The sequence below is a fragment of the Micropterus dolomieu genome, linkage group LG05 (assembly GCF_021292245.1).
Source record: "Micropterus dolomieu isolate WLL.071019.BEF.003 ecotype Adirondacks linkage group LG05, ASM2129224v1, whole genome shotgun sequence".
Classification (NCBI taxonomy): domain Eukaryota; kingdom Metazoa; phylum Chordata; class Actinopteri; order Centrarchiformes; family Centrarchidae; genus Micropterus; species Micropterus dolomieu.
In genome coordinates, this window is record NC_060154.1 from 17,207,903 (window position 1) to 17,234,789 (window position 26,887).

The window sequence follows — 26,887 nt, forward strand, 5'->3', positions numbered from 1 at the left end:
TCCCATGACTGAGGTGGAGATGTGTGCATTCAGAATGAAGTATTTTGGTTGCTGACCCGCACATGCACACACTTAGGCATAACCCAAATATGGTCACTTCCCAGAGAATTGAGCAAATCAGGAAGCAGAAACAGCCAATGACATGTACCCAACTCCCTGAGAGAGAGACAGAGAAAGATAGAAGAAAGAAGAGAAAGGAGGGGTACTAGCAGTCCTGTCTCATAAGACCCCCTTCAGGGGCCTCCGTCCTGTCTGCATACATGACCTGTGTAAAGTAGCCAGAACATTTCCTTTGAACCTGGCAATTGGAGGCCATCCACAACATTACTGCATTAAAAACAAGGAACAGCAAAACTATTTCATGAATGGTTTCATTAAGGTAATTTGTTCCCTGATTTTAAGCCACTGTTATTGCTCACTTGCTCTATCCACATGCACTAGGTTCGTGTACTTAAACATATTGTGAACTTGTGCAACACGTCATCTAAAATGCTGATCACAAACCTCAAAAGTGCAAATGTGGGCTAAAGGTAAAACCACAGATAAACAAGTAACATGCGCATTAATTAATTTCAGTGCACTTGCGTTCCAGCCATTCTTCGTCTACAATGAATGTTTTCGATCAAGACATTTATTCATTCATTGAAACTGAATGCTACACCAGTAAGTTATGACATGGTCAAACTACTTTAAGCAACAAATTATAAAGTTAAGATTTACCTGGAAAATACAATTAGGTTAATTTTAGTGCTGGAAAATTAATTTATGGGTCAAGTCAGTGGATTTCTAGAACTTGGTTCAACCTGATATTGTACTTAAAAGTTGAATAATAATTTATCCCATAAAAGCTCTTTCAGAAGATATAGACTAAGATTGTGCATGAAAATGTGTCTGCTAATGAAAATGTGTAGTGCCGACCATGAAGTGGCTTTGCCTCCACTACATGACAACAATGTACAGTGCCAACAACAAAATTCATCGTTGAAACGTATCACTCCACTCATATCATTATAAAGGCGAGGTCATTAGGCAGTTCACAGCAGGATTATCTCTATTTGTCGCTCTCTCTCTCTCAACCATCACGACGCTGTTGAGTACACTCTGTTTTATTATTATTATTATTATTACTACTACTACTACTACTACTACAACCAAAAACCCCTAATTCATTGACAACAGCACCACGCCGAATAGCCATCTCCAGCGAGGAAGACGCCCACACTTCGGTCCAATCTGGGGCTAAAGATCAAGGCAGGCTAATCCGCCACCTATAAAGAGACGTTTCAGCGTCGGCGGCTAATTTGTTTACGTTCAGGCTGCAGCAGCGCCGTGCGTGCGCGTGTTGTATTTACTGTGTGTCTGTCACCATGAGAGGCCTAGCTGCGCTCACAGGGCCAATCCAGCTACTCCCAGTTTAGACTCGCTGCAGCAGACCACACTCGTCCAGTTACAGCGACTAATCTGGCCCTGGGGCTGGCGCATCCAACGCAGGCCGCTAAAATATGTACGTTTAAGAGAGACATCACGAGGTTTGCGGGGATATTGCCCAATAACTTTACGGAGGAAGATCGATTATTAGCGCGGCCACGCATACGCAACAACTGAATTTACTAGCCCCTTAATTAGACCCAGTGTGAAACTTTACGCATGCGTCAGAATGAAGGCGAGTCCCGTGACTAAAATTACCATCTCAATTGATCAAATAAAAGCAAAAAGATAATCGTATTTTCCATTACCCTCATAATATTAAAACAGGGACTTGGTATGTTTGTGTCTTTATCATAGTAGTTAATCCCCCTATACTAAAAAATTACACTTGCAATGTCTACTGTATTATTCAAAGTAAACAAATGCTCTTTCTTCTGCATGTGCAAACTTCAAAATATGTTTATATTAAATGCTAGTAGTAATAAATGTGCCATGGCAAACATACAGCAACATTGCTTGGAATTTTTTTTTAAAAATACTTACTTTCTCCGTTTATTAGTCCACACTGGCATATAATGCAGGTGCTGATGATAAAAAACACAATTTGTGCTCGCAGATTTAGCGTCCACCGTCTCATTTTGACTTGAGGGCAAGTTGTGCTCTCCTCCTGATTCTTCTCAAAAACAAATAAAAAAAACCTCCAATCTTTAGGGAGATTTTTATTTTGGAATATCAAAAGTATCAAATTCTTAAAAAAGTAAGGTCCAATTTAGCCAACTGATTTGAGACTGCCCCCCGTAAGCCGGGGGGGAGGTGGGGGTAATAAATTTATGAGGATCTTCCCAGCCAAGTTTGTGATGTATGCGAGCCCTGGAAAAAATGCAGACCACTAAATAACGTGATCTTGGGTTCTGGCAACACATGTGCGAGTAAAAATCTTCATTTTCCATAAGTGAAGGCGACAGTCCACGTTCATCTGTTTAATCGTTGCTGCTCCACTGGACCAACAGAGAAGTAACTGTATTATTATTAATATCCCACACGCAGGAAGGCTAGTTTGGAGGTCCCCGAAGGAGGTCCACTGGCCCCTGGCTCATTTCTCTGTAATGCACGGCTCCAATGAGGGAAGCCCCACTTCAAAAACAAATCGCTAAGAGGTATTTCTACCATGCAGAGCGTTTTTAAAAACAAAAAAAACCAGCCTCCTCTTGTGTTCCTACGGCAGATTTGGGCTGAAGTTATGGATATCGCCACATGCAGATCCAAGAACGGGAGTTGGCCGGGTTTGCGCTCCCTCTTTTGAAGTCCACAGGTCTTTATATTACCCCCCCCACCCCCCCACCCCCGCTTGTTTGCTGGTTATCTTCTCACAAGCTCACCCCTTTTTAAGACAGATTGGAGCACATCCCAGGAAACTCCTCCGAGCAGCTACGTGCAGGAAAAACGTTCAGGGACACAGCTTTCCCCTACTACGACCTTCCTCTGAACTCCTTCACCCCCGCTGGCCACCACGCCGCAAACGAATGAACACCCATTAAACGACAAAACGGGAGAAAGAAAACAAAGAAGGAAAAACTTGGGGAGGTACGCGTTACTTCGTTCCCATCCACTGTGAGGTGGAAAGAAAGAGAAAAAAGCCGATAAAAATAAGGGCTCTGTTGCTTTGAAGTGAGAAAAACTCTCCACCACGCCGCCCGTTTCTTTTCCTCAGATTAACGTTAGCTGGTGGGGGGAAAACAGCTAACGTTAGCTAGCTAATCCAAAACAAACGAGGTTTGAGTGTCGGCGATAGAGTTAAAAATAAAAATAAAAATAAAAACAATAACCCACACAGAGTCAGTACCCCGTCTCCGATAGTCAAAAACCGATGAGGTAAACAAATATTTAAAAAAAGAGTTTAAAAGACGGGTCAAGTGTAAAAACTTGGATTCCCGTTCCGTTTAGCGGTTGCTCTCCCTCAGGTTCCCCCTCTTTCCGTCTCTCTTTTCTGTGAGCCTCTCCACCAGTAAACAAGTCCTGCCAGTCACCTCAGCTGGGCCGCACATGGTCTGTGGGAAAACCCGGAGTGGACTTTGGCGCACTCAACCGCGCCAAGGGGATCCAGGATCCGGACTGTCTGACACCAGGAACACCGGCGCTCTTTGTCGGGGCCAAGGTGAATATAAAACACCTTTTTTTTTTAATTAAACACGGGAACATTGGAGAATAGTATTGGATAGATGTGTGGATGAAAATAAATGAGTCGAGATAAAGATCCCCTTTTCTGATATCGATAGTGTGTTCAAGTGGAATCCTGCCAAATGGTCTAGTTAATATTCACCACAGCAGGACGTTTCAACTGGAAATGTCATAGTCCAGTTTGAACTCGTGGATAGATTCTGTGGACAAAGTAATAAAAACACAGTAGCCCCGCAGTAGTTTTACACATTTTCATTATTATTTAATCTATTTTCTGAATTAATCGTTTTGTCTGTAAAATGTCAGAAAATAGTGAAAATGAACTGAACCCAAAGTTATTCAGTTCTCTGCATGACAAAGAAAGACAGACTGTCCTGATATGTGAGAAACTGGAATTCAAGAAAAAATTAACTGAAACTGGATTGTTTATACAAATAGTTGCAGGTAATTTTCTAATCAATTGACTGACCAGTGTGATGATATTTTTAAGATTAGAGCCTGTCAAAAACAAAATCAGTTCATGTTTCTTATCATTTCAGACTAACAGTGATTTAAGTGGCTACACTTACCGTGTGTAAGTACTGTGTATTTATGTGTGGATTCACTGAAAAGATTTGTACCACGTATGTCATTAGTATTCCTGCCCTTATCTACCCTAGCTTTTATATGAAGAGGTGGCGCAGCCTCAGCTGAAATATGAAGGGTTTTCTTTCTAAAATGCGATAACCACCTTTTAAATAAAGAAAATCTGTCTCCCATTTGGACTGCCAGTGTAGAGGGCAAGAATCATTGGTTAGTCATCTTGCTTAATCCAACTGACACCAATAACTATGCATCAGGTGTAGTGTCAGAGTTTTATAACATAACTATGTAAAATATGTTTAATAAAGAATTCATCTGTTCAGAGCAGGAAACTTAAAAAATCAACACAGGCCTCACCAGTAACCATCTCTTATCAGCCAATATATGTGTGTGTCAATATGTGATAAGCTAATATAATTTAGTGCATTTCAGGTAGCAGCTTTTCTTCAAAAAAGATACAGAGAATTTTTGGAATCAAACCCCATAAATGTGAAAAGACTGCATTCACTAAATCCTTTTTCCACCAACAATGTCCCTGCTTGCATTCATGCTGAACCAAACAGCATGTAAGAGTTGATCATTTGAGATGGGGCTGGCACTTATACGACATTATACAATGTAACACAACTATTTTTTTAATGATTTCACATTTTCACCAGATTTTCCTTTGTACATTGTCATAGAGCAGCGAGATTTGTGGGCAAAACAAAGTTGCCCTGTATCATAGAGCAGTGGAAACATCTCACACTGCCTTGGCCCTGCATCAGGAAGTATGTACAATACATGCCTACAGTAAGGAAAGCACACACAGCTCCCTCAGATTTGCATAACAAATATCCTTATAATAAAACCTGTCCTATTGGTGGAACTCAACTGCAAACAATACCTGGAAGTTTGTCCTACCAAAACTTACAGGATGTCTGAGTATTGCCACAGTTCTCACCTTAACATATTGACCAATTGACTTAGAATCAAAGAGACTACATTAGAATAGAGCAGAACATTTGCTTCCTGTTTATCACACAAGGGTGCAGTTTGTGTGCATGGATGGGTACACACTGGTCTACTCTGCTAAGAGCTTGTGGAGCAGGCTTGCTGTTAATCTGAGGAATGTTGTTACCCAGTGAACAGAGTAAATGAGGTCTTAGTGAGATTAAATGTCACAGGTCTGAAGGACTAAGGGTTGTGGAATCTAGTCAAAACAGATCTCTTTGTTGCAGTCACGCTGTCTGACGCCAACACATGCAGTCTTCTCCCACTTCCCCTCAGGTACTGTGCATGACACCAATTTCTTTCCTTTTTCAGTGGGAGTAGAGGAAGTTAAGTGAATGGCTTTTTATCCCACTAACCTACCTAGAGTGCTGTTCTGAGTCCAACACATGCTGCACTTGTGCAGCACTACAGCAGTGCTCCTGCTCTGTTGTACTACGACTTCATGTCAGTAGGTGGCACTAAAAATAACTCCAGTGAATTCACTTACTCCAAATGTCAAACAGGGACATGGGGATACAGCGCTGTGAATAAATAGGATTAAATCTGACCAAAGAGGCGAGCGTGGGGAGCTTTGAGCTATGTCAAATAAACATAATGTGATTCGGTCAGCATGTACACAGCATTGAGAGGTTGTAGGAATCGTTTGGTAAAGGTTGCTTTGAATAATGACTGCGAATGAAGAATTTAAAATCAAATGTCGGGTTTTAAACATTGCCAAACATCTTATTTCCTCTACAGAGTTCTCTTCTGTCACTCCCTACTGAGAACATGGATATAGTAAAGCTGTAGTGCCTGGCATGAACATGTTTCTCTTTTTATCACAAGCTCTGGTGCCCAATTGGGATGTTTCCACCTGGTATTTGGTAGTTCATTCAGACTGGAGGAAATGCAGATATGCAAATGACACAATGATGGTTGTAGTTTGACAGCTGCACTCATTCCATTCCTCACCCCTACAAATGTCCCAGTTTGTGGGGTTTTTTTCTCTGTCAAAACAGAAAATATCCACGTAAACTTTTCCGCAGTGGCACAACAAACTTTATCAGAGGAGCTGATAAAGGTCTCTTCCATTCCTTCAGCTAGGTGTTGAAAGTATAAACAAGAATCAAGTGCAAGATGGCAAACAAGTCAAATGATTGTAGCTATCTGAAACTATAATAGAAACTTCCACACGCCTCTGACTCTGCCGTTCACTTTATTCAGGAAAGCCATTAGAAATTAAAGACATGAAAAACTTGAATAAATTAGTTGAAAAACATAATGAATGCAGATGTATCCATACAGAACTCAGGGAATCTGCGGATACTACCAATCCCACATTCTTATTTTTACGAATTACCCAAATCTGCGTAGTTCACTGCGTGGAACTCTCTCGGATCGCTTTCAGGTAAAGTAACATGATGCCAGAGATTGCCGTGGCACTAAAAACTGAGTCCGCTGTGGCTGAATGAATGTGACTGATGGTGGAAACACTTCATTTTAAAATGGCATTGACAAAGAAGCTGGATTAGTCACATCATGACTAATAAATATCACCCGATCCACTTAATAAGGTCGGTATCTGCACAAATACCCATCTGGCATACCAGATCGATGCACGTGGTTTGGTGAGTATAAAAACGATGCTGTGGCCTTCAAAATCACCAAATCTTAACCCAGGCGAACACCTACATGAGATCGTGGAGCGACGTGTTAGATTGCTCTCTCTGCCATCCTCATCAAAACACCAACTTAAGGAATAAGCTATCTTTTGGCAGAATGATGTTCATCCCTCTAGTACTATAGACTCTCACTCCATGTCTTTAATTTCAGCCCTGTGTAGGTAAGCCTCAATGCTCAATCAAGGCTTTCAGGTCCAAATTATATCTTGATCTGGCATCACCCTGATCAACCACGCAGCATGTGACATATAACAGCTCTGTGGAGAGAAGCAGCATTCAATAACATGAATTACAAATGCATACACCCCCCCCATGCCTCACAAGGCGTGGTGGTGGTGGTGGTGGGGTATATGCAGAAGGCAAAACGAACTCCCGCTCATTCTCTCCCGACTCGCCTCTACTGCAGTCTGTAAATGGAGGGATTAATATGTTTGAATGGAGAGGGTCTCTTTCCTTTGTTGGTGCGGAAGGCTCAGTAATTATCTGCCTGGGGAGCCAGGAAGCAAGAACCTCCATTTGGTCGCTGTGTCTGTGTATGCATGAGGGAATCTGTTTGCGAATGTGTGTGTGAGATGTCCACCAAGGAGAGGGTCATGAGCTTAAACAGACAAAGCGTTCCTGGATTATCCTCTTCAAACGGCTCCCTGTGTTAGTGATTTACACTTTTAGCACTTGCAGTTCCTGTTCTTCAGGCCCCCTTGCTTGCAGCTGAGATAGACAAACAAACAACTGCCCATTTCTCTCAAGTCCCTTGTTCGCTTGTGTCTCTCAATCACAACAATGCAGTCACAAATACTGTATGTTATCTTTTAAGCGATAGAGAGAGTTCACACCTATTCCTCTCATGTGGAGGAAACTGCACATCACTCGTCTTTATATGCCAAAGCTGCAGCGCACGTGACATCAAAAAAGGGATGTTACAGAAACATACACAACAGGATACATGGTTGATGCAATGCAATCACATTATCTGTGACAAAAGGAAGTTGTGTATTTTGGTACATCTGCAGAAAGTATCTGCATACAATTTTCTTCAGTATCTTTCATAAGTTAATGAGTTTCACATGTATCCTACATGCAAAACACTACTCTCTTATTGCACTTATACTGTAGCGGGTTTTTTGATGTGGAACAGCTCTTCTTCCTGTACAGGTGCAGTGGGTGTGGGGCCATATGACATACGTTTGTATTTTGTGGCTTTTTGCAAAATTTATTTAGAATTCATCATCATAATATCTGAAATATCACAATAACGTGGATTGCCATGACATTTTGTACAAACACAAGTGTTCCCCTTAGGATTAATCCTAATGACAGTGGTGAGCCCCTGAATTTTTCTCTAGCTCCACCAGCAGCATTTTTTGGTTTGTTGTGAAATCACTCAACTCTTGGACTATTTGATGGATTGCCTTTAAATTTAGTTGAATATATGATCTAAAAATAATAATAACATATGATCCAATGACATAAATCAGTTAAATAATGTTATGTTAGCCCAGCCCAGAAATCTTTCATGTTTTCACCTATTTTCACCTCAACCCCCCACACATATACATGTAATGACCCACAAAATACCAGCAACTCTATCAACTGTCTCATTTTCTGTTGCTACCTTATTATGCCATTTGTGAAACTGAAGCTTATACTGACTTTACCTATAAAACATTGAGCTACATTTTAATTATGTATAATCTATGAATACATCATTCTGATTTTATAATTATTACTGATAATAATTAACATTGATCATATTAATTGGGTGGGGGGGTCTGGGGCTCCTGTGTTTCAGAAGGTTATCTGCTCTTGTTCAAAACTTTCTGCACATTCAGAATCTCTCCCACATATATGTGTTCTCTGACATTTGCATAATAATATTTTTAGACAAAAGTCGTAATATTACCAGAATAAAATCGCAATATAATGAGAATGAAGTCATAATATTTTAACCAAATCTACCTGCCCCTCTGCTGTGCATTACCCTGCGTTATTGCTCTGCTGATATGGTTAACCTCTTTAGACCGTCTGACAGACACAGAGCGCGTCTGGGACTGTATGGATGGGACGAGCTCACTGCTCTTCATCAGAGGTAGAAAACCGAAACTGAAAACAATTATGATCAGTCAGAAATCTCACCACAAATCCACACAAATGTAAACTTCAGCTCCTCTGATAAAGTTTAGCTTACTGGCTTCAGAGGGAAACATCCTTGAGCAGAGATACAGTCCCAAACAGAGCAAAGTGTCTCTGAGCGACGGGGACAGAGACAGCAAAACGAGCAAAAGGTGTCTGTGTCGCGGTCAGGTGTGTCATGTTATTCTCTCGCTGCTTTGCGGGGGACTGTTAACCGTTTGTGTTGCAAATACACTGACTAGAAACTGACAAAATTTATATTTAAATTTTATGATTACTAATTTGCTAGGGAATATAGTCGCTGAGAAGCCCTGAACCTGTGAGCGATGTGCTCTCTCTCTCTCTCTCTCTTTCCCCTCAGGCACGCTGAGTAACGGTGAACGCTGAGTTACGTGAACTTAAAACAAAATGTAGCAATATTATTGCGAGTAGCCTCCGTTCTTTGAAGACCTGCGAGCCAGGCTGCGTCATTCGGGGTTGCAGTCAGAACCAGTGCTTGAAGTGAGCCGGTGTTCTGTCGATTTATGCTACCTATCGAGATGTGCTACTTAGGGGTTCTGCGCATGCGTATAACCCACAAGCGTGGTTTGTTTCCACGCCCATAAATCTGTGCAAATTTGCTGTTGGGAATGACATCAATGATCGTCAGTAACATCAAAAAATCATTAGTCTATCAGAATATGCTACTCCTGATATCTTAAATAAAGATGGCATAATATAGTATTTCAACATACTCCCCATCTCCGTACAGTACACATGGAGTGAGTAGTGCAATATAAAATGATTCTGTGGTGGGAGCATTATTTGATAGGGGATATTATTCGATCAGAATAGCTACCCCTGAAATGATGTTATAATATATCAAAAAACAGAATATCTCATAATACTGTAAGAGTTTAAACTTTATGGGATTGGAAAAGGGAACACATAAGGTAGCATTTTTCGATAGGGCAGAGCGACTCGATAGACTCTGCTGTCGATTTGCACTACGGTAGCATTTTTCTACAAGGCAGCATAGATCGTCAGAACACCGGAACACCCCGGTACGCAGTACAGGTGTAACACCAAAATCTGTGACCCATCAGACTCTATGACTAAACCCAAACGACGATGTTTTCCTAACCATAACCAAGTACTTTTAGTACCTAAACCCAACCAAGTACTTTTGGTACCTAAACCCAACCAAACTGCAGCCGCTTCACATCGTCAACAAAGCCTCTGGCGCTTAACTTCCCATTTGGGTCACAGAATCTGATAGGTCACACATTTTGGTGTCACACCTGTAGGCACCTCGACTTTTTACGCTTTGACGTACCGGGACTTCTCCCAAGCTGCCGACGAATCACAGCCTGGATGGGGCGGGACATTTAAAAGTGTTGACAGATGGGTGTCATTTACACTGGGGACAGGTCAGAACCAGAATGTCTCCATCACTTTTTGAAAGCTTTTGTTAAAAATATTCTGAAAAACAGCTTGCAACAAGAAATGTTAAATAACAAGTGAAACAATGCACAATATGAAAACATGCAATTGAAATATACAGACTGTATATGGAAGAACAGTAAGGCAAATTCCTGTGTTTTTGTTGTTCACTGAAGACATTTGGGTTTAAGATCAAAAGATGAGCATGAGACAAGAGTTCAGAATTTCAGCTTTCATTTCCTGGTATTCACATCTAGATGTGTTAAACAACTTAGGACATATCACCGTTTGCATTAGACCACAGCATTCTTAGGTGAGCAAAAGTAATGGAACAAATAATCTTCAAGTAAATAACATTTAATATTTGGTGGCATAACCCTTGCTTGCAATAACTGCCTCAAGCCTGCGACCCATCGACATCACCAAACTGTTGCATTCTTCATGTGTGATGCTATTCCAGGCTTTTACTGCAGCTTCTTTCAGTGCTTGTTTGTTTCGGGGTGTTTCTCCCTTCAGTCTCCTCTTAAGGAGGTGAAATGCATGCTCTATTGGGTTAAGGTCAGCTGATTGACTTGGCCAGTCTAAAACCTTCCACTTTTCCCCTGATGAAGTCCTTTGTGTTGTTGGCAGTGTGCTTTGGGTCATTGTCCTGCTGCACGATATTTCTGTCATCAACTACTGTTGTTTTCCTTGGCCGACCTGTTCGACGTCTGTTGTTCAGTACATCAGTAGTTTCTTTCTTTTTCAGGACATTACAAATTGTTGTGCTTGCTATGCCCAATGCCCAATGTTTGTCCAATGGCTCTGGTCGATTTTCATTCCTTTCTCAGCTTGACAATGGCTTGCTTTTCTCCCACAGACAGCTCTCTGGTCTTCATGTTGGTTTATCCTCTTTAACAGGAAATGCAGTCTTTATAGGTTTGAACCAAGGATGAAAACTTAGACTAGTCATGCAGAGCTGTTTAATGTTTGGACAATCAACCTAAAAGGCAACACCTGGGCAACAAGAAACATGTCAGTCACATGTTCCAATACTTTTGCTCACTTGAAAAATGGGTGGGTTCAAATACAGGGTGGTATGTCCTGAGTTGTTCAACACATCTAGATGTGAATACCAGGAAATGAGAGCTGAAATTCTGAACTCTTGTCTCATACTCATCTTTTGATCTTAAACCCAAATGTCTTCAGTGAACAACAAAAACAAAGGAATTTGCCTTACCTTTCCAATACTTTTGGAGGGGACTGTAGAAGAAACAAATTTGCATTGTGCAAAAGCTGATAACTGAATTATATTCCATTATATTTTGAATTGTCACCTTAATTTAGTATCCCTTCATATAAATAAAGACTAAAATGTGTTCAGAATGCAGGAAATTAAGTGGTTAATGCGCAAAGTCGTTGCTATATATATATAAATGCTATAACATTTACTAGTTTCATCTTGTGGTTGAGGATGGGGGGGTACTGGCACCTATTTTTTTTTGCGCTTCAAGCACTGGTCAGAACATCCGGGGCTAAAGCCCTAGAAAAATGACTTGGCAAAGCCGATGTTTATACTTATTAGCCATGCTATCAAACTAATTACATTCCCCCCAGCCTCTATTTTTGTTTGGTGCTAATTAGCAAATGTTAGCATGCTAAAACGCTAAGCTAAGTTGTTAAATATTGTAAAGACTGCTAAATTTCACCATTTTGGTGAGCCGCTAGCGTTTATCTTATCTTATGTACATATAGTATATTTATTCTATGTATACAATCTTCAGTACTACGCAAGTATTTTAACTTCAAACAGTCACCTTCCCCCACCACCACACTGTTACCGACCCTCTCCGACCCCTCATCTGCACTCATGATCTGTGAGGATGTGCGACAGCTCTTCCAAAGGCAGAAGATTAGGAAGGCTCCTGGCCCAGGCAGTGTGTCACTATCCTGCCTGATCTGTGCAGACCAGCTGGCCCCCATCTTCACACAGATCTTCAACAGATCACTCGAGCTGTGTGAAGTTCACTCCTGGTTAAACACTCCACAATCATCCCGGTCCCCCCAAAACCCTCCATCTCTGGATTAAATGACTACAGGCCTGTTGCCCTGATATCTGTAGTCTTGAAGTCCTTTGAAAGACTGGTGTTGGCCCACCTGAAGGACATTACAGGCCCCTTGCTGGACCCCCTGCAGTTTGCCTACAGGGCTAACAGGTCCGTGGATGATGTAGTCAACTTGGGACTGCATCACATCCTGCAACACCTCGACTCTCCAGGGACATATCTTTGTGGATTTCACCTCGGCGTTCAACATCATCATCCCAGACATCCTCAGCACCAAACTCACCCAGCTCACTGTGCCAGCCTCCACCTGTCAGTGGATCACAAACGTTCTGACTGACAGGAGTCAGCAGGTGAGGCTGGGGAACATCACATTCAGCACCCGGACTATTAGCACGTGCGCCTCCCAGGGGTGTGTGCTCTGCTCAGTGCTCTTCTCTCTCTACACCAACGACTGCACCTCAGGAGACCCATCTGTCAAAATCCTGAAGTTCGCTGACGACAACGTCGGCCTCATCCAGGATGGAGATGAGTCGGCCTACAGACGGGAGGTTGACCAGCTGGCTCTCATGTGCGGTCAGAACAACCATCATTCTCTATTTCAGAGCTGTTCATACTGTTCATATTGTTATATTGTCATATTGTATATACTGTATACCAAATCCACGTACAGAATACCTGCATGTAATACTTATTTATTCAAGCATCCTTACACTGTGCTCCATCGCAATGTGTACATGTAAGCAGGTATGTGTACCTGCATATCTCATCCAACTCCGACATTGTGCACAATAATAATATTAATTATGATAAAATTAATTTACTCCTGAATCCTTTGCACTCTGCTCATTGTACAATTTTCTCAATCTGACTATTTTGTTTTTGTTTATAGTGTGTACATATGTATTGTCTATACTGTAGCCTGTGTCTGATTTTATTATTGTATTATTGTATAAGTAAGAACATTGTGAGCAATGTACAATCCTGAGTCACATTCCTCATATGTGTACACATACCTGGCAATAAAGCTGATTTTGATTCTGATTTTAGGTGTGAAAAAATGCTGTAATGTTTTCAGCAACCTCACCTTGTTAGCTAGGTTTGGTTGTTCCTCATCCAGTTGTATTCCTCCTACACAGCTGTTTTCCTTTCAGTTAATCAGACAAAATCCTTGGCTTTGTGCAAGTATACCAAGAAGAACTGCTGCTGTTTTGAAGGCAAAGGGTGATCACACCAAATATTGATTTGATTTAGATTTGTCTTCAATTCATTCACTTTGCATTTTGTTAATTGATAAGTATAATCTATTAACATGTCTATTTTTGAAAACATTCTTACTTTACAGCATTTTTTTCACACCTGCATAAAACACTTGCACAGTACTGTGTATTGAACATTCTGAACAACATTTCCTTCAGGTTGAATAAAGATCCCTCTTATCTTGTGCTGCGGTGACGTTGAATGGGCTGAACTGGTCCCTGATGATCCAGGTAAGGTGGAGGAACAGACTCACTGACTCTGTGTGAAATAGTTTATCTGAAATAGAAGCAGTGAGGAAGATGTGAAAAGCCTGCTGACTGTAACAGTAGATGTCAGACTAAGCCATTGATGAGGAAGACTGTAGCTTTTGGAAAGAACACCGCGGCCGGCTCAACACTGTGATTATGTGCCCAACGATGTGTTCAGTGATCCGATAAATCTCCCACACAGACCACACAACTCATGTTGATAATCCATGTTCAGCTGCCTTTCAGGTCGTCTGATTGATCCATGGTTCGTCTGCACTCTCTGTCTGTCTCTCTTTGATCAATCACCTCTGCGACTAATGAAATTGTAACGAAGAGTACACTGTGCCATGCATAAAGCAGCTTGACATGCATTACTGGGGATTCATGAATCACACACAGTCACACTGTCGATCAACATTTAAAGACAATGAGTCTCAAAGTACACAGCTGACAGCTCCCTGAGTCTGTGCATGCACATTTTAAGATATGAAAACCATACTCTTCTTTTCCCATTCTCAACTGCAAAAACACAGCCTTAAAACTTAGGTACATAGATACATGTAATTAGTTACATTGTGCGTAGGGAGAGCATAATACAACCAAATACCTAGCTGTATTATTAGACTGGACCAAGCACCTGGAAAGCTTGTCATCTGATAAGTTGAGAGATGCTGTTTTACATGCGTTAGAAATTCACCATTGACCCTTTTATTCTGTACTTTTGTATATGAGCCAGTTGCCAGCTAGTTTCTATGTACACAGCATATGAAAAGATAAATTCATATTCAGTTAATTACATTTTTCTCATTTTTGTCACAAGTACCAGAGTTTAATAAAAATATGAATCTGCAATAATGTTGAGGCACAAATGCAGCTTTTATTTGGTTTTTGTATCAAAAAGGAAGCTGCTAAGGGGTTGTTAGCCATAAGTGTGTTTGGAGTGAAGCAGTTACAACAAAAATGAAAAAAGCTGCACTATTTGAGTACATAGCTTTGTTTCTGACATCCAGCTTCCTTTGATTCTATATGTCACGCTGACCAAGTGAATTCTCCAACCACCTTGAAGATAAAGTAGGTTATATAGCAGGTTATGTTCTAAAGGAAAGGTTTGACTTCCTCTTTCAGACAGCTCTATCTCTGTCACAGTGTACTAAACTATAGGATCCTTCAGTAAACCCAGCCTCCGCCCAGGTTACACCCTGCTCCATCATGTGTGTTGTGTGTTCCTGTGTGTTCACCCCTGGTCTGTGTGTAAGACACTTAACCCTGGGTCCCACACACACAAATCCCAGAGAGCCTTGTTTTTCCCTAACATGGACCACAACACGCTTATTTGTAAACAGATTAGACGATCAGGTTCACCTCTGCTGCCCCTTCCTCTTATTCCGTGCTCAAACTCTCACCACCTGCTCTTTTTCTTTATACTTTTAAATCTGAATCCACCATTAAATTTTTACTTTCTTCTCTATCCTGACCTCTGTGTCTCCTCATTTTCTAAAGCTCCTCCTTCCTATCCTATGTTCTTTTTCTCACACTGATGGGTTCAGGGGGGCCACGAGGCCATGTGCAGGGTTAAAGGATTAGCTTTATCGTTGATAAGGAACTGGGGAGGTGTGTTGCATGGCAAGCTGGGACCTGAATGTCCTTCCTGAGAGGATGTGTCAGTGACAGCTTTATCCACATATTGTCAGAGTGACAGCGAGAGCAACACATCCAGAGACAGAGGCACATTATATACATAGGACAGTCAAGGTCAGGTCAATGTCACAGCTCCCAGGGCACCGAGGGCTCAGGAGGAAAAGGGGAGTTGGCCTCAGGAAGATAGTGTGTGCTGCACAACATCAAAGTATGGCTCTCAAACGTCCCCTCACAATGGGAATATGGGAATCGTTTTGTTGCTTCCATTCACACGTAAAAGCACACACATGACCGTGAGCATGCAAAATGCTCAGTTCTTAGAAATTTTTCGTTTGCAGAAAGTTGAAAGAGAGAGGGCAACTGAAGTCAGATCTGTGTGCAGTTAAAAGAAGAAATATTGGTGTTTGGGGAAATTTCAGAAACACTCTTTTGTTATCAGCTGCTGGAGAGGTGTGTCCCTGTCTGTGTTTGATGGACAGCAGCCAGCTTCTGTTGCAGAAGTACATGTAAGAAAAGATCAAAATCCCACGGACATTTGTAACTATGAAAAAAATTCAACCTTGGAGTCTTTTTCAACAGTATTTTCATGTGGCTTGCTTCATATGTTTGGATAAGGACACTAGTTTTTTGAAAAACCATCTAATATGCGTGTCTAATGTGCTAAACGTCGCTTGCCCGACAGAAGAGACAGGCTCTTTGACAAAACTCTTTGTAAAAATCACAAAGGTTTCAGTTTCGTATAGCAACTACAGTTTGTCTTAGAATATGGAAAGAAAACCTCAGAAACACACTTCATTTTCTTTCAGAAACGCAGGTGAAAGAATCAGAGCAACAGAAGCTAGTGGCACAGAGACTGGCCCGGACATGTGTCATGACTTAGGATCTGTTTTTTGTCTGCTTGACAGGTTTAATAAGAAGCTCCCATGCAGTGGTCATGGCATGTGACCCAATCGTTAGCAGCAGGAGTGGTTGCACATGAGTTTGGAAATTCAATCCAAAATCTCAAGTGATGAGATGGGTGTCATTTGCTGTAGATGCCGTTGTGTCATTATGTAAAATGTGTCATTTATACTTTATGATCCTTAACTGTTTTCTATAATTGCATGAGTGAGTCATCATCCACAAAGTGACGACTTGTGAGTGCAGATCAGAGCGGGGATAAAAATTCCCAGAATTCCAGCAACACAGGGACCTGACAATGACCCTCTGTGTCCACTTTGCTGGGTATAGATCCGTGGGTTGATGTTGAATGCACTTTGCAGGTTGTTGGACATGCAAATTAAAATTTCTATTTCCTACTCCTGACTATTTCACATTTCTTTTTAACTTGAGTTAAAAGTAGGTGGAACTTGCAGTAACTTGAGTGTTAAGTGGTGGCAGTTTACAAGCATTTGAATCACAGTGTGCATGGACCACACTGACATAGTTGTTGATGTTTATTGGACACACATTGTGCATTAACCATACACCAGGAATTTAATAATTACATGTCTTTTCTGACCCCTGACCTGGGCAGGAAATAGTTTAAAAATCTGTGGATTAAACCATATGTCTTATGAAAGTACAAACATGCAACTGAAATATATTTGCTCTTAACATTAGCCTATAAATAACATATAGCAGATGTGTCATAGAGGAGGGGTGGGTTTTCCTTTAAAGTGAATTTAAAAAATAAAACATGATAGGCTAATGCAGGTCAGAGTGCAGAATGTATTTTTCTCTCTCGCACACACTATCCGGGACTGAATAAGAGAAAGGGGAAAACACTTGATTACTTCCTGAGAGCGAGACACAGTTGTGGGATAAATGCAGTGGCATTGTATTAGTGTTTACAGAGGAAACAGACCCAGACGCACACCACCCATCCTGGATGTTGCAAACACCACATCCAAGGTGAGAACTACTTCTTCTGAGAGGATCAAAGACAGATTGCAGTGTTCACGACACCATCAGTTACAGGGGAGCAAGAGACCAACTGCTACTCTTGATAGTAACCTGACCCAAACCTGAACCTGCAAAGCTATTTCTCCCCTGTGAATTATCTGTTCCCCAAGCTAAATTAGTTGTAACATGGTTGCCAAACAAACTGCCAGAATCTTTGATTAGTTTCCTTTTCTTCCGTCTGCCTGTTACTATTGTGATTGACCCTGTGGAATGAAGCCAAAGTACTGGCCCCGAGCCCTTGTCAGTTGTTTGACAGAGAGCTTTGAGTGTGTGTTTGTGTGGCCTGTTCTTTTCCGTCCCGGAGGAGCGGAAGTGGAGAAGCCAGGCATCAAGGCTATTCACTCTTCCCAAGTCCTATTTCCAGCACAGCCCTGAGGCATGCTACTTCAACTTCCTGTGACTCAGGCCTGACTGACCACTGCTCCGTGACCCCGGGGGCCAAGTGCTCTGCAAGCAGAGGATGGGAGGTACAGTGTTGTGTCTTGAAACTTCCCACAATAATAAAAACAGTGTTTATTTATGTTCTCACAAGAAGAGGGATGGGGAAGTAGGATGAGTGTAAAAGTTCAGTGAAGGGTCTGGGAGTCAACAAACAAGCTGTGGCTTTAGACTTACGCAAGCTGGAATTATTGTAATCTAATGTCATTTACTTGACAGAGTGCAAGTGTGTGTGTGATGACTGCATGCCTGAGAGAGGCTGGTTGTGTGAGAGTACAGTGTGTCTAGTCGCTATAAATAACCCCAGTTTGAATACATGAGAGAAAAATAGCCCAAATTAGGACATAAATATTCAGAGTGTGTGCAAAAATAACCAACCCCATCCAGCATGCAGGCTAAGATTAGACAGACGATGATTAGGAACATGTTGTAATTGTATCAGCAGGCGATGTCCCCGCATTTAGTAAATGTTGATGTGTGTACTTAGTTAACTGTTTTGTAGGAGGTGGTCAAACATTTACATACACTTATCAGTGACACTTATGTCATTGCAGTTTGAGGATTTCTGTTATTTCTGCTCCACTCTTTTTCTGTGACAGAATGATGACAAAACATATAGGCATGTCTTTTGTGGGTCTTCAAAAATATGACAAAATCTGATGGGTCAAAAATATTCATGCAGCTTCAGCATACAGTACCATTTATTGTGAATTAGCTACTGGGTGCATAGAAAGTAAAATGTCACTGAACATCTTCATTTCATGTCAGTGATCATGATTTACTACAGTTGGACACTTTTCTGTGCCTGTAGGGCTTGCTTGACTGGGCTGAGCCACAAACATCTAATTGAAAGTCGAAAGAGTTCAGTATAGATCTGAGAAAGTGCACAAGGGGCCATCTTTAAGCAATGTCAGGCCCCAAGATCATTAATGCAAAGAACAGTGGTTTCTTTGCCACGAAGAAAACCCAAACTGTCACACTTTGCTGAGAGATAGTTGGTGCGGATGGTCAGATGTAATCCAAGACTCACCAAAACAAACTAGTCTGCCATGATGTAGAAGCTGGATCACAGGTACATTGTCATCAGTCAAGTGAGAGGCTATGCTGCAAGAAAGGAGCCGTCCATTGTTACTGATCCCACGGGCAAACAAACAAGAGCCTGCAGCCCTCCAGTCACAGGAGGTATGTTTCGAGGACGGTGGTGGTAGTATCACGCTCTGGAGCTGTTTTGCTGGCCGTGTAGCTGGTGCACTGCAGAAAGTGGATGGAGTAATGACGAATTCTTCAGAACAAAATCAAACAATCAGGTAGAGAGTTAAATCTTGGACGCAATTGGGTGGTGGTTTGGGGATGGCGAAATTCGGCTAAAGTAAAATAAATATGAAGATTGCCCTGAAAAGATGGGTAGCCTACTTGCAAAACGCTTTTGGTTGAATTCTGTCAAGAAGAGTGGTCAACCAGAACTTTGACAGAAGCTTGTTGATATCAGAAGTGAACAATTGATGTGAACAGGGCTATATGGGACATGCAGCCACATACTAGCTGTGATTTTGTTATATATTTAGAAGCAAAAAACTGAAGAAATAATAATAAGATAATTGTTGGTGCATCCCTGAACTATGATCAATAGCTCTGCCGGTGTTCCTCCATTTCCTATCACCTGCCTGGCGCTCAGACAACAGGAAGATTAGGGCTTTAACTTGTTAGCGTCAATCACTGACATGTGAACTGATGTTGAACATCACAACCCACAGAATGAAAATACTCAAGAGTGACAGGAGTAGAGTGTGTCTTCTTATTTACAGGATAACGAAGGAAAATCTAGAAGACAGTGAGCTACAATTTAGCTACATCACAGTGTTTATTTCCCACTGACTTGCAGCAGCCATGCAGAGGGTTTAGTCAAAAGATCTCTGAGCTACTAAATCAAAAACATTCCAGCTCTGAGCAAATGCACTATGACTGCAGGTCAAGGCTTCTCACCACTGTCTCCCTGGTCCTGTGATGTTTTATTCAGCTGTAACATTTCTCTTCTTGTTGTGCTGCAGTGTGAGATGGAAGAAGACAGAGAAACAGGTGAGAGAGTGACCGGGGAGCGAGAGGGAGCGGTGAAGAGATAAAAGTGGGAGAGAAGGCGGGAGATGCAGGTAAATGACAGATATTGGTTGAGGAGACGTGGTTGGGGAGATGAGAGGGAATACAATATCAGTAACTGTTACAGCAGCAGCAGTCGAGGCAAGAGTGACATTTACTGAGAAGTGCAATTTTCACACCAGGCTGTGCAGAAAAATCCAAAAAGCAACTTCACCATGTCATGTCACTGAACTTGCTAATGACACCTGACCAGCTGAGGGGCTGATCCTTAGTATAAAATGTAATATTTGTTACTATTTGTTGTCTTCAGGGATAGTAGAGAGATGACAGGAGGGATGATGTGCAACAAAGGTCCCTGGAACGCATTTAAGTATTTCCATTTTATGTTGTTTTATAATTCTACTCCACTACTTTTCAGATAGAGAAATATAAAGTTATATATATGATTGTACTTTCTACTCCACTGCATGTATCTGACAGCTGTAGTTACAAGTTACTTTGCATATTGGGATTATTAATACAAATAAAACCAAAGAATAAATGATGATGTATTATTATACATTAAACTACCCAGCAGTATATAAAGTAGTTAAAATTAGCCATACGTTTACCAGTTGCAACATTAAGCCTTTTACTTGTATCAGAGTATTTCTACACGGTCATATTACTACTTTTACTGAAGTAGAAGACCTGAATACTTTATCCACCACTGGATAACCAGGACAACTGAGCGTTAATATAAAATTTGCTTTTGAAAAATGGGACAGGGACAGTTTTTCCTAATGCTCAGTAAAGATTTTGTCTTAGTTTGTTGTCCAGCAACAGTGGTGGAAAATTATTTTGACATTTGAGACAAGTAAAAGTAGCAATACAACTGTTTAAAAATAATCCTACTCACGTATGTACATAAGTATTATCAGCAAAATGTACTTAAAGTATCAAAAGTAACAGTATTTGTTACGCAGGCAAACATGATTGTGATTGTTACATTGTTGTATATTACTGAATTATTGTCACTGGTGTATTAATGTGGAAGTGGCATTTTACTGTTGTAGTAATTTCAAGTAATTTCAACAACCTTATTTACTGCTGGATAATTTAATCTGTGAGAAGGCATCATATTTTATAATCTGCGTGTTCTATATGTTAAATCTTAATCTGCAAAGTAACAGCTGTTAGATAAATATAGTGGAGTAAAAAAAGTACAATATTAAGTATAAAGTAACTTAAAGTACAAGTAATTCAAAAACTACAGTACTTGAGTATAGGATCATTTGACTATTTTTATTGCTTATTGTACATACAAATGTTCCTCATCTGTATGTGGTGATATGTTGCTAGGCTAATTGTATCAATCTAGTATTTATTTTTTAAATTTGTATCTATAATTATGTTATATATCAGTGGATTCCAATAATACAACAGCATTTTGGTACATTTTCATGTTGCTGCAGGTACAGGACAGAGCAGCAAATGCTCACATTCAACAGCGATCACAGTGAAAAAGCTTAATGACTGCAGAGCATCCTGTGCTTTATAAATAAAGTTGGATTGAACTGTAAGTCAAATGTCCTCACCCTGCAGGTGGGGGGAAATTCTTGAATTGGTATTTACAAAACCAATGGTTTTGTATTGTATTAAAGTGCAGTGCTGTGAGCGCAGGATTGAGCCAGTTACGTCTTCCCTGTCGTCCCCTCTGAGACATCCAGTCATTTAACAAACAAGAAGAAAAAGAGAAAAAAAAGAAGCAATAGTACAAAGTACAAAGAGCTGACAACCAAACACGCAGCATCACTATTGATCTGGATTGGTCGGAATATGGTGGATGGGACAGGAGCAATGTCTACTCCACTTTTATCCATGTGTAGGCAGGATTAGTAGCGCACACAAAATGTTAAACATGTTAAATTTACACAACATGTTAAATTTGCAAAATATGGTTAGGGCTTTAGCAACTGAGCATTTTGAAAAAATGCTTGCTGTTACTGAATTTGTATCATTTCTTTGTTTGGGCTGCATTTTCTCAGAGGCTGAACTGAGAAAGTAACAGGTTGCTGGAAACCTTGGAGAAGAATTTTGCCAAAATGGATAAATTTTGTATTTGCGATTAATCATGGACCATCTGGTTGGCCTTGACATACCAACTCAGCGGACAAAACATGTGATGAATGACGTTAAAACTACCCTTGAAAGAAATCCTTGGTCTCAAACATCCTCACAAATAACACCTCAGCCAAGCATTAATTCCTTTTTATCAACACAGTATTTTACCACACACGTAATGATAAGAATTGGATTATTTTCATATCAAACTCAAAAGTAGTTTCGCTTGTTTTTAATTCGCAACATACACAGGTTCAGGCTGAGAGAGAAACCTTGTAGATGCAAACAACACCACACATTCACTCCCAGCATACACACCCCTCATCTGCTATCCTGAGGAGCCTCCCTTGTTGCAGGAGGGGCCCTGCACCTGCTATGGCATCAAGGGGCTCTCCCGGGGGGAGAACGCTGAAGGGGCCCAGGAGAGGCCCTGAGATTTTGTTAAACAACACATTTTTCCACAAACATCCAGCCGGTCTCGGCTACAGCCTCAGGTAGAACCCAAAGCCCCATCTGCTGGGCCCTGCTTCATTCATTCATATCGTGTTCAGCACCTTATGTCCTTGACAGTTTTTACCCTCAAGGCCTCCTCCCTGTCTGAGCAGCGACTCCCAGCCAAAGGTTCAGTCTATGCAGAGAAAAACAAGTGCTGCATCCAAGCCACCTGTGACTTCTTACCTTCATGTCAGTTCCAGGTTTAAACACCAGTTTAAAGGAATAGCTTTAAATCTGGGGAAATACGCTCATTAGTTATCTTCCTGCGAGTTAGATAAGAGGATCACTACCACTCTCAGTGGTAGTGAACAGCTGGTTAGCTTAGCTTACTGGAAATGGAGAAACGGCTAGTCCGGCTCTGAATGAAGTCAGGCTGATTGACAAAGCGATTATTACTATTATTATTATTTTTTTAATTAATTAAGTAACTGTTTAGTCTATAACAGATCCAAAAATAGTGAAAAATATGCATCACAAGTTACCAGGGACCAAGGTGATGTCTGACCAACAGACTAAAAACCCCAAAATATTTAATTTAGTAAAATGTAAAGCAGAGAAAAGCAACAAATCCTGTGAGAAGCTGGAACAAGAAAATGTAAGGCATTGTTGCTTGATATAACCCTTCAATTTAATTCAACTTTTCAAATTTAACAATTTATCAACAGTTTATCAATAGTCAATTAAGTGTTGCAGCTCTGCAGTCTGAAGGTGAAAAAAATCTCCCTATCAGCACCTCTAAAGCTCACTGATTAATGGCGACAAACTATTTTTTGGCTGGGAGCAGTAACTTCCTGAAGCCTACCAAAAACCGTAAAAAAACAAAAACAAGACAGTTAATTGCCATTTTACACTTTTTCACTATTGATTAAAGATAAAAACATGTTAATTAGTGAGCTTTAGAGGTGCTGGTAGGTGGATTTTATTACATTCAGACAGAGCCAGGCTAGCTGTTTCTCCCTGTAAGATAAGCTAAATGGCTCTAGCTACGTATTTGCCATACAGGCATGAGAGTGGTATCAATCTTCTCATCTAATGCTTGGCAAGAAAGCAAATAAGCACATATCCAAAAAATGGCAAACTATTCCTTTAAGTCTGCTGCTCTTGTAGGCTCCTATGGCATAGTAAGAGAGAGACTAGCTTGTCTTCCCAGCATCAAGCCACAAAGCCTCTTGTAGTACCAACAACAGCCCGCTGGGAGATCCTGAATCACTAGAAAGGTGAAGGAGCAGAGAACCAAGAAATTAAGCCTCTCAGCAGCAGCACTACCTGGGCTCTATACATCAAAAGCTGAGCAGAAACCAGCAGGGAGTTTTTTTTTCTTTCACTGGGGACGCTTTCAGCGCCGTGCTGCCTGACAAATAGGCTGGAAGGTTCAGTGCATTAACCCACATTAGGCTGACACTAGGCTGCGAACATGTAGTGATAGAGGGGCAATAGGGGTCTGCAGGGAATGACATATAGCTCAGGTCTTTGGGGTGCAATAAACACACATGCATGAACAGGAAAAAAACGCACAGGTATGTACTAACACACACCAAACATACAGCAAAGGAGCTATGGCAGGTTGGTTTTACTGTGATTTACTTCTTGGTGGATTGTCTTTGAAATCAACCTGTCTCCTCAGCTGTCACACATACTGTAAGAGAAGTGAAAGTGGTCCTTCTAGGTGCTTCAGCTAATTCATCCCTCCAGTCAGAGAGCTGCCACAACACAGCTGTACGTGTGTGTGTGTGTGTGTGTGTGTGTGAGAGTGTGAGAGAGAGAGAGAGAGAGAGAGAGAGAGAGAGAGAGAGAGAGAGAGAGAGAGCTTTGAGAGGAACCCTCATTAGGCTGTTAAGATTGAGGAAGAGACACAGACACAACACAACCACACAGACAGACAGAGATGCAGGGAGGTGGGTCCTGTGGAAGGAAACAGTAACGGCAAAATGAAAACAGAGAAACTTCCACAGCACCTGTGTAGATATGACAGGTTAAGAGATTGAGATCAACAGTGGTGCAGCCCTGATCAGAGGACACAGACTCCAGTAAACACAGAAGTCATCACTGCACAAAAGTTTTACTGTTATATAATATTAATTTACTTATGCAGCTGTGCCTTGTGAACTACAAAATTGCTCTGTGAATAAAAATTAACTGCGCCAAAATTGGTTTGGTTTATTGACAACTTTGTAATGTGTTAATAACATACAATACATGAGTTTTTGTGTGGGTAAAATTATAAAAAAAACACTTATTTACATCATTGTCCCTGGTCTTTTAGCTGTGCACCAACTTTAATATAGATGTAGACAGGATTTCCATGTCTGACTTAAGAAATACTGGAAACCAATGCTAACAAAGTGGAAAATTAAACCAGAAAAGCAGCCAGTCAATAAAATAAATCAAAGAGTTTGTTGACTCATGGTGATTTAATAAATTCAAAGCCACTGCAAACCGTGCCTCAGTGACTGAGAGAAAAGACAGAAGCAGATCAGTTCTGTTTTCCATGAATGGGAATGCGTGTGTGCAAGATAGTGACTCACATTATAAGCTTAATAAGTGCAGCCCCTTTACGCTCTCTTTAGGTCATTAACATTACAGCACATTCAAACATTTTGGCAAGAAGAATTTTTTTTTTAAAGAAAACAAAAAGCCCCCTTTACCCTTTTGCTCCCTCAAGGAAGTACATGGAGAAAAAAAAGAATATGAGTATGAAAGAAAAAACTCCTTCATCATCTCCGTAGGCAACTCAAATCCTCCTGTAGCTGCAGCCAAAAATTAAATTAAAAAGACTGAAGTGTTGGGGTGTTTAACAGGCACAGTGCTAAACCGAGAGGGGATGGAAGTTCTCTCATGCTTAACAATTTTTTCCTCTGCATTCTGCTGTTCAGAAGGATCAAACCAATTAAAAGCATACTACCGCACACATATACACACATGCCAGCTCAAACATCAGCAGCACAAATACCTGAATATACTCCTTGTTAATGAACTGTCCTAATCCTAAATGATGCTATTTGATCCATTTACTATTGTCACAAATTAGAGTGTACCTCACAGGTCTGACAGCTGAGAAAACCTGCTTGCTATTGACTGGAAGATCCCTCACACAGCGTGCAACCTCAGGTATGTTGGTCTGAATGTTTCATTTTCAAGAAATGTATGAACATATTCATGTGTATTTGCAGATATGCACACTATGTGTAAATGTATTTCGTCTTTATGTGTATTCTGTTTGTTTATATCTTGTGTTGCATGCATACTATTATTTTTTTTTAAAAAGTGAGAAGTTTTACACAAGTAAGATTTTTAAAGAAAGTTGCGGTACCAAAGTTGAAACTAAGGCTTATTAATAATTAATAAAGTTAGTCACTTATAAGCCTTTAATAAGAACTATTTTTGAGATCCCGGGTTGTGAATAACCCCTTTGGCTGGTGTTTATCCTTTTCTCTTTGCCTTTCAGTCACTCATATTCACTTTCTAAGCCATCAAGCCTGCAGTTATAAATGTTCAAACGTCATTGATAAAGGTTTTTAATAATCAAACCTGAAAGTGTTGATGAGTTGTTAATAAATGGATTTTGGCCCAGGTCGTCTGCAGCCAATTTCTAGAGGGTAACTAAGTCCTGCATTCATAATTTTACTTCAGTACAAAAGTATTAGCAGCAAAATGTACTTAATTCCCAATTAAAAGTAATCATCAGTCTGTAGAATGGTCCCTGTCAGGGTGTTACATGATATTATTAGTATTAATGCATTACTGTGTAGCTAGTTTTAACTGTGTTGGGTAGTTAAATCTACAACAATGCATCAAATTGTATGACCTGATGATATTCATGCAAAATCGTAACGATATCAATTAAATAAATGTAGTGCAGTAAAAATATATAAAATGGTTAAAATGGAAATACTCAAGAAAAATATCATTGCACCTTAAAATTGTTCTTAAGTAGATTACTTGAGTTAAAATGTACAACCCCTTTATAAAAATGGTAAATGGTACTGAATCGATTGAGTTAAATTTACAACTCAACCTTTTTGAGCACAGAGCCTCAAACACTATTTTCAGAGTGTCCCTGTGGGAAAGAGTGCAGGAAGGAACCCATTCAGGTTCCCTGGGTCAGAGGTTAAAAGAGCCATGAATGGGCCCCACACATCTTGAGGCATTTGCTGGATACAGGAACTTGTACTCGTAACACACCCCAGAACCCTGGAGTATGTGTAGGAAACTCAAAACTAAGCGGTCTCTT

The 26,887-nt window shown here is 40.6% G+C and overlaps 2 protein-coding genes and 2 long non-coding RNA genes across 5 annotated transcripts in view; 2 read left to right on the top strand and 2 right to left on the bottom strand.

The window, feature by feature from the left end:
* Nucleotides 1–3,544, bottom strand: part of insrb (insulin receptor b) — a 115,276-nt gene extending 111,732 nt beyond the window's left edge. Inside the window, exon 1 of one of the 2 annotated variants that reach the window (XM_046048816.1) lies at nt 3,456–3,544. Coding sequence is in view for 1 of the 2 variants with exons in the window: in XM_046048815.1 (XP_045904771.1) it covers nt 1,972–2,065 (94 nt within the window). In the remaining variant the exon portion in view is untranslated. Of the gene's footprint in view, nt 1–1,971; nt 2,750–3,455 lie in introns of those variants that run through there. The other variant, XM_046048815.1, reaches the window with a different exon arrangement.
* faf1 (Fas (TNFRSF6) associated factor 1) overlaps nt 1–26,887 on the top strand; it is a 1,021,784-nt gene that overhangs the window by 19,155 nt on the left and 975,742 nt on the right. The window lies entirely within an intron of this gene.
* Nucleotides 18,648–20,146, bottom strand: LOC123970686. Its single transcript, XR_006825035.1, has 2 exons — nt 19,948–20,146; nt 18,648–19,215 (listed from the first exon to the last, which is right to left on the bottom strand). It is a non-coding gene; the product is annotated as an uncharacterized LOC123970686 (long non-coding RNA).
* On the top strand, nt 19,851–26,260 carry LOC123970691. Its single transcript, XR_006825040.1, has 3 exons — nt 19,851–20,111; nt 20,369–20,428; nt 21,513–26,260. It is a non-coding gene; the product is annotated as an uncharacterized LOC123970691 (long non-coding RNA).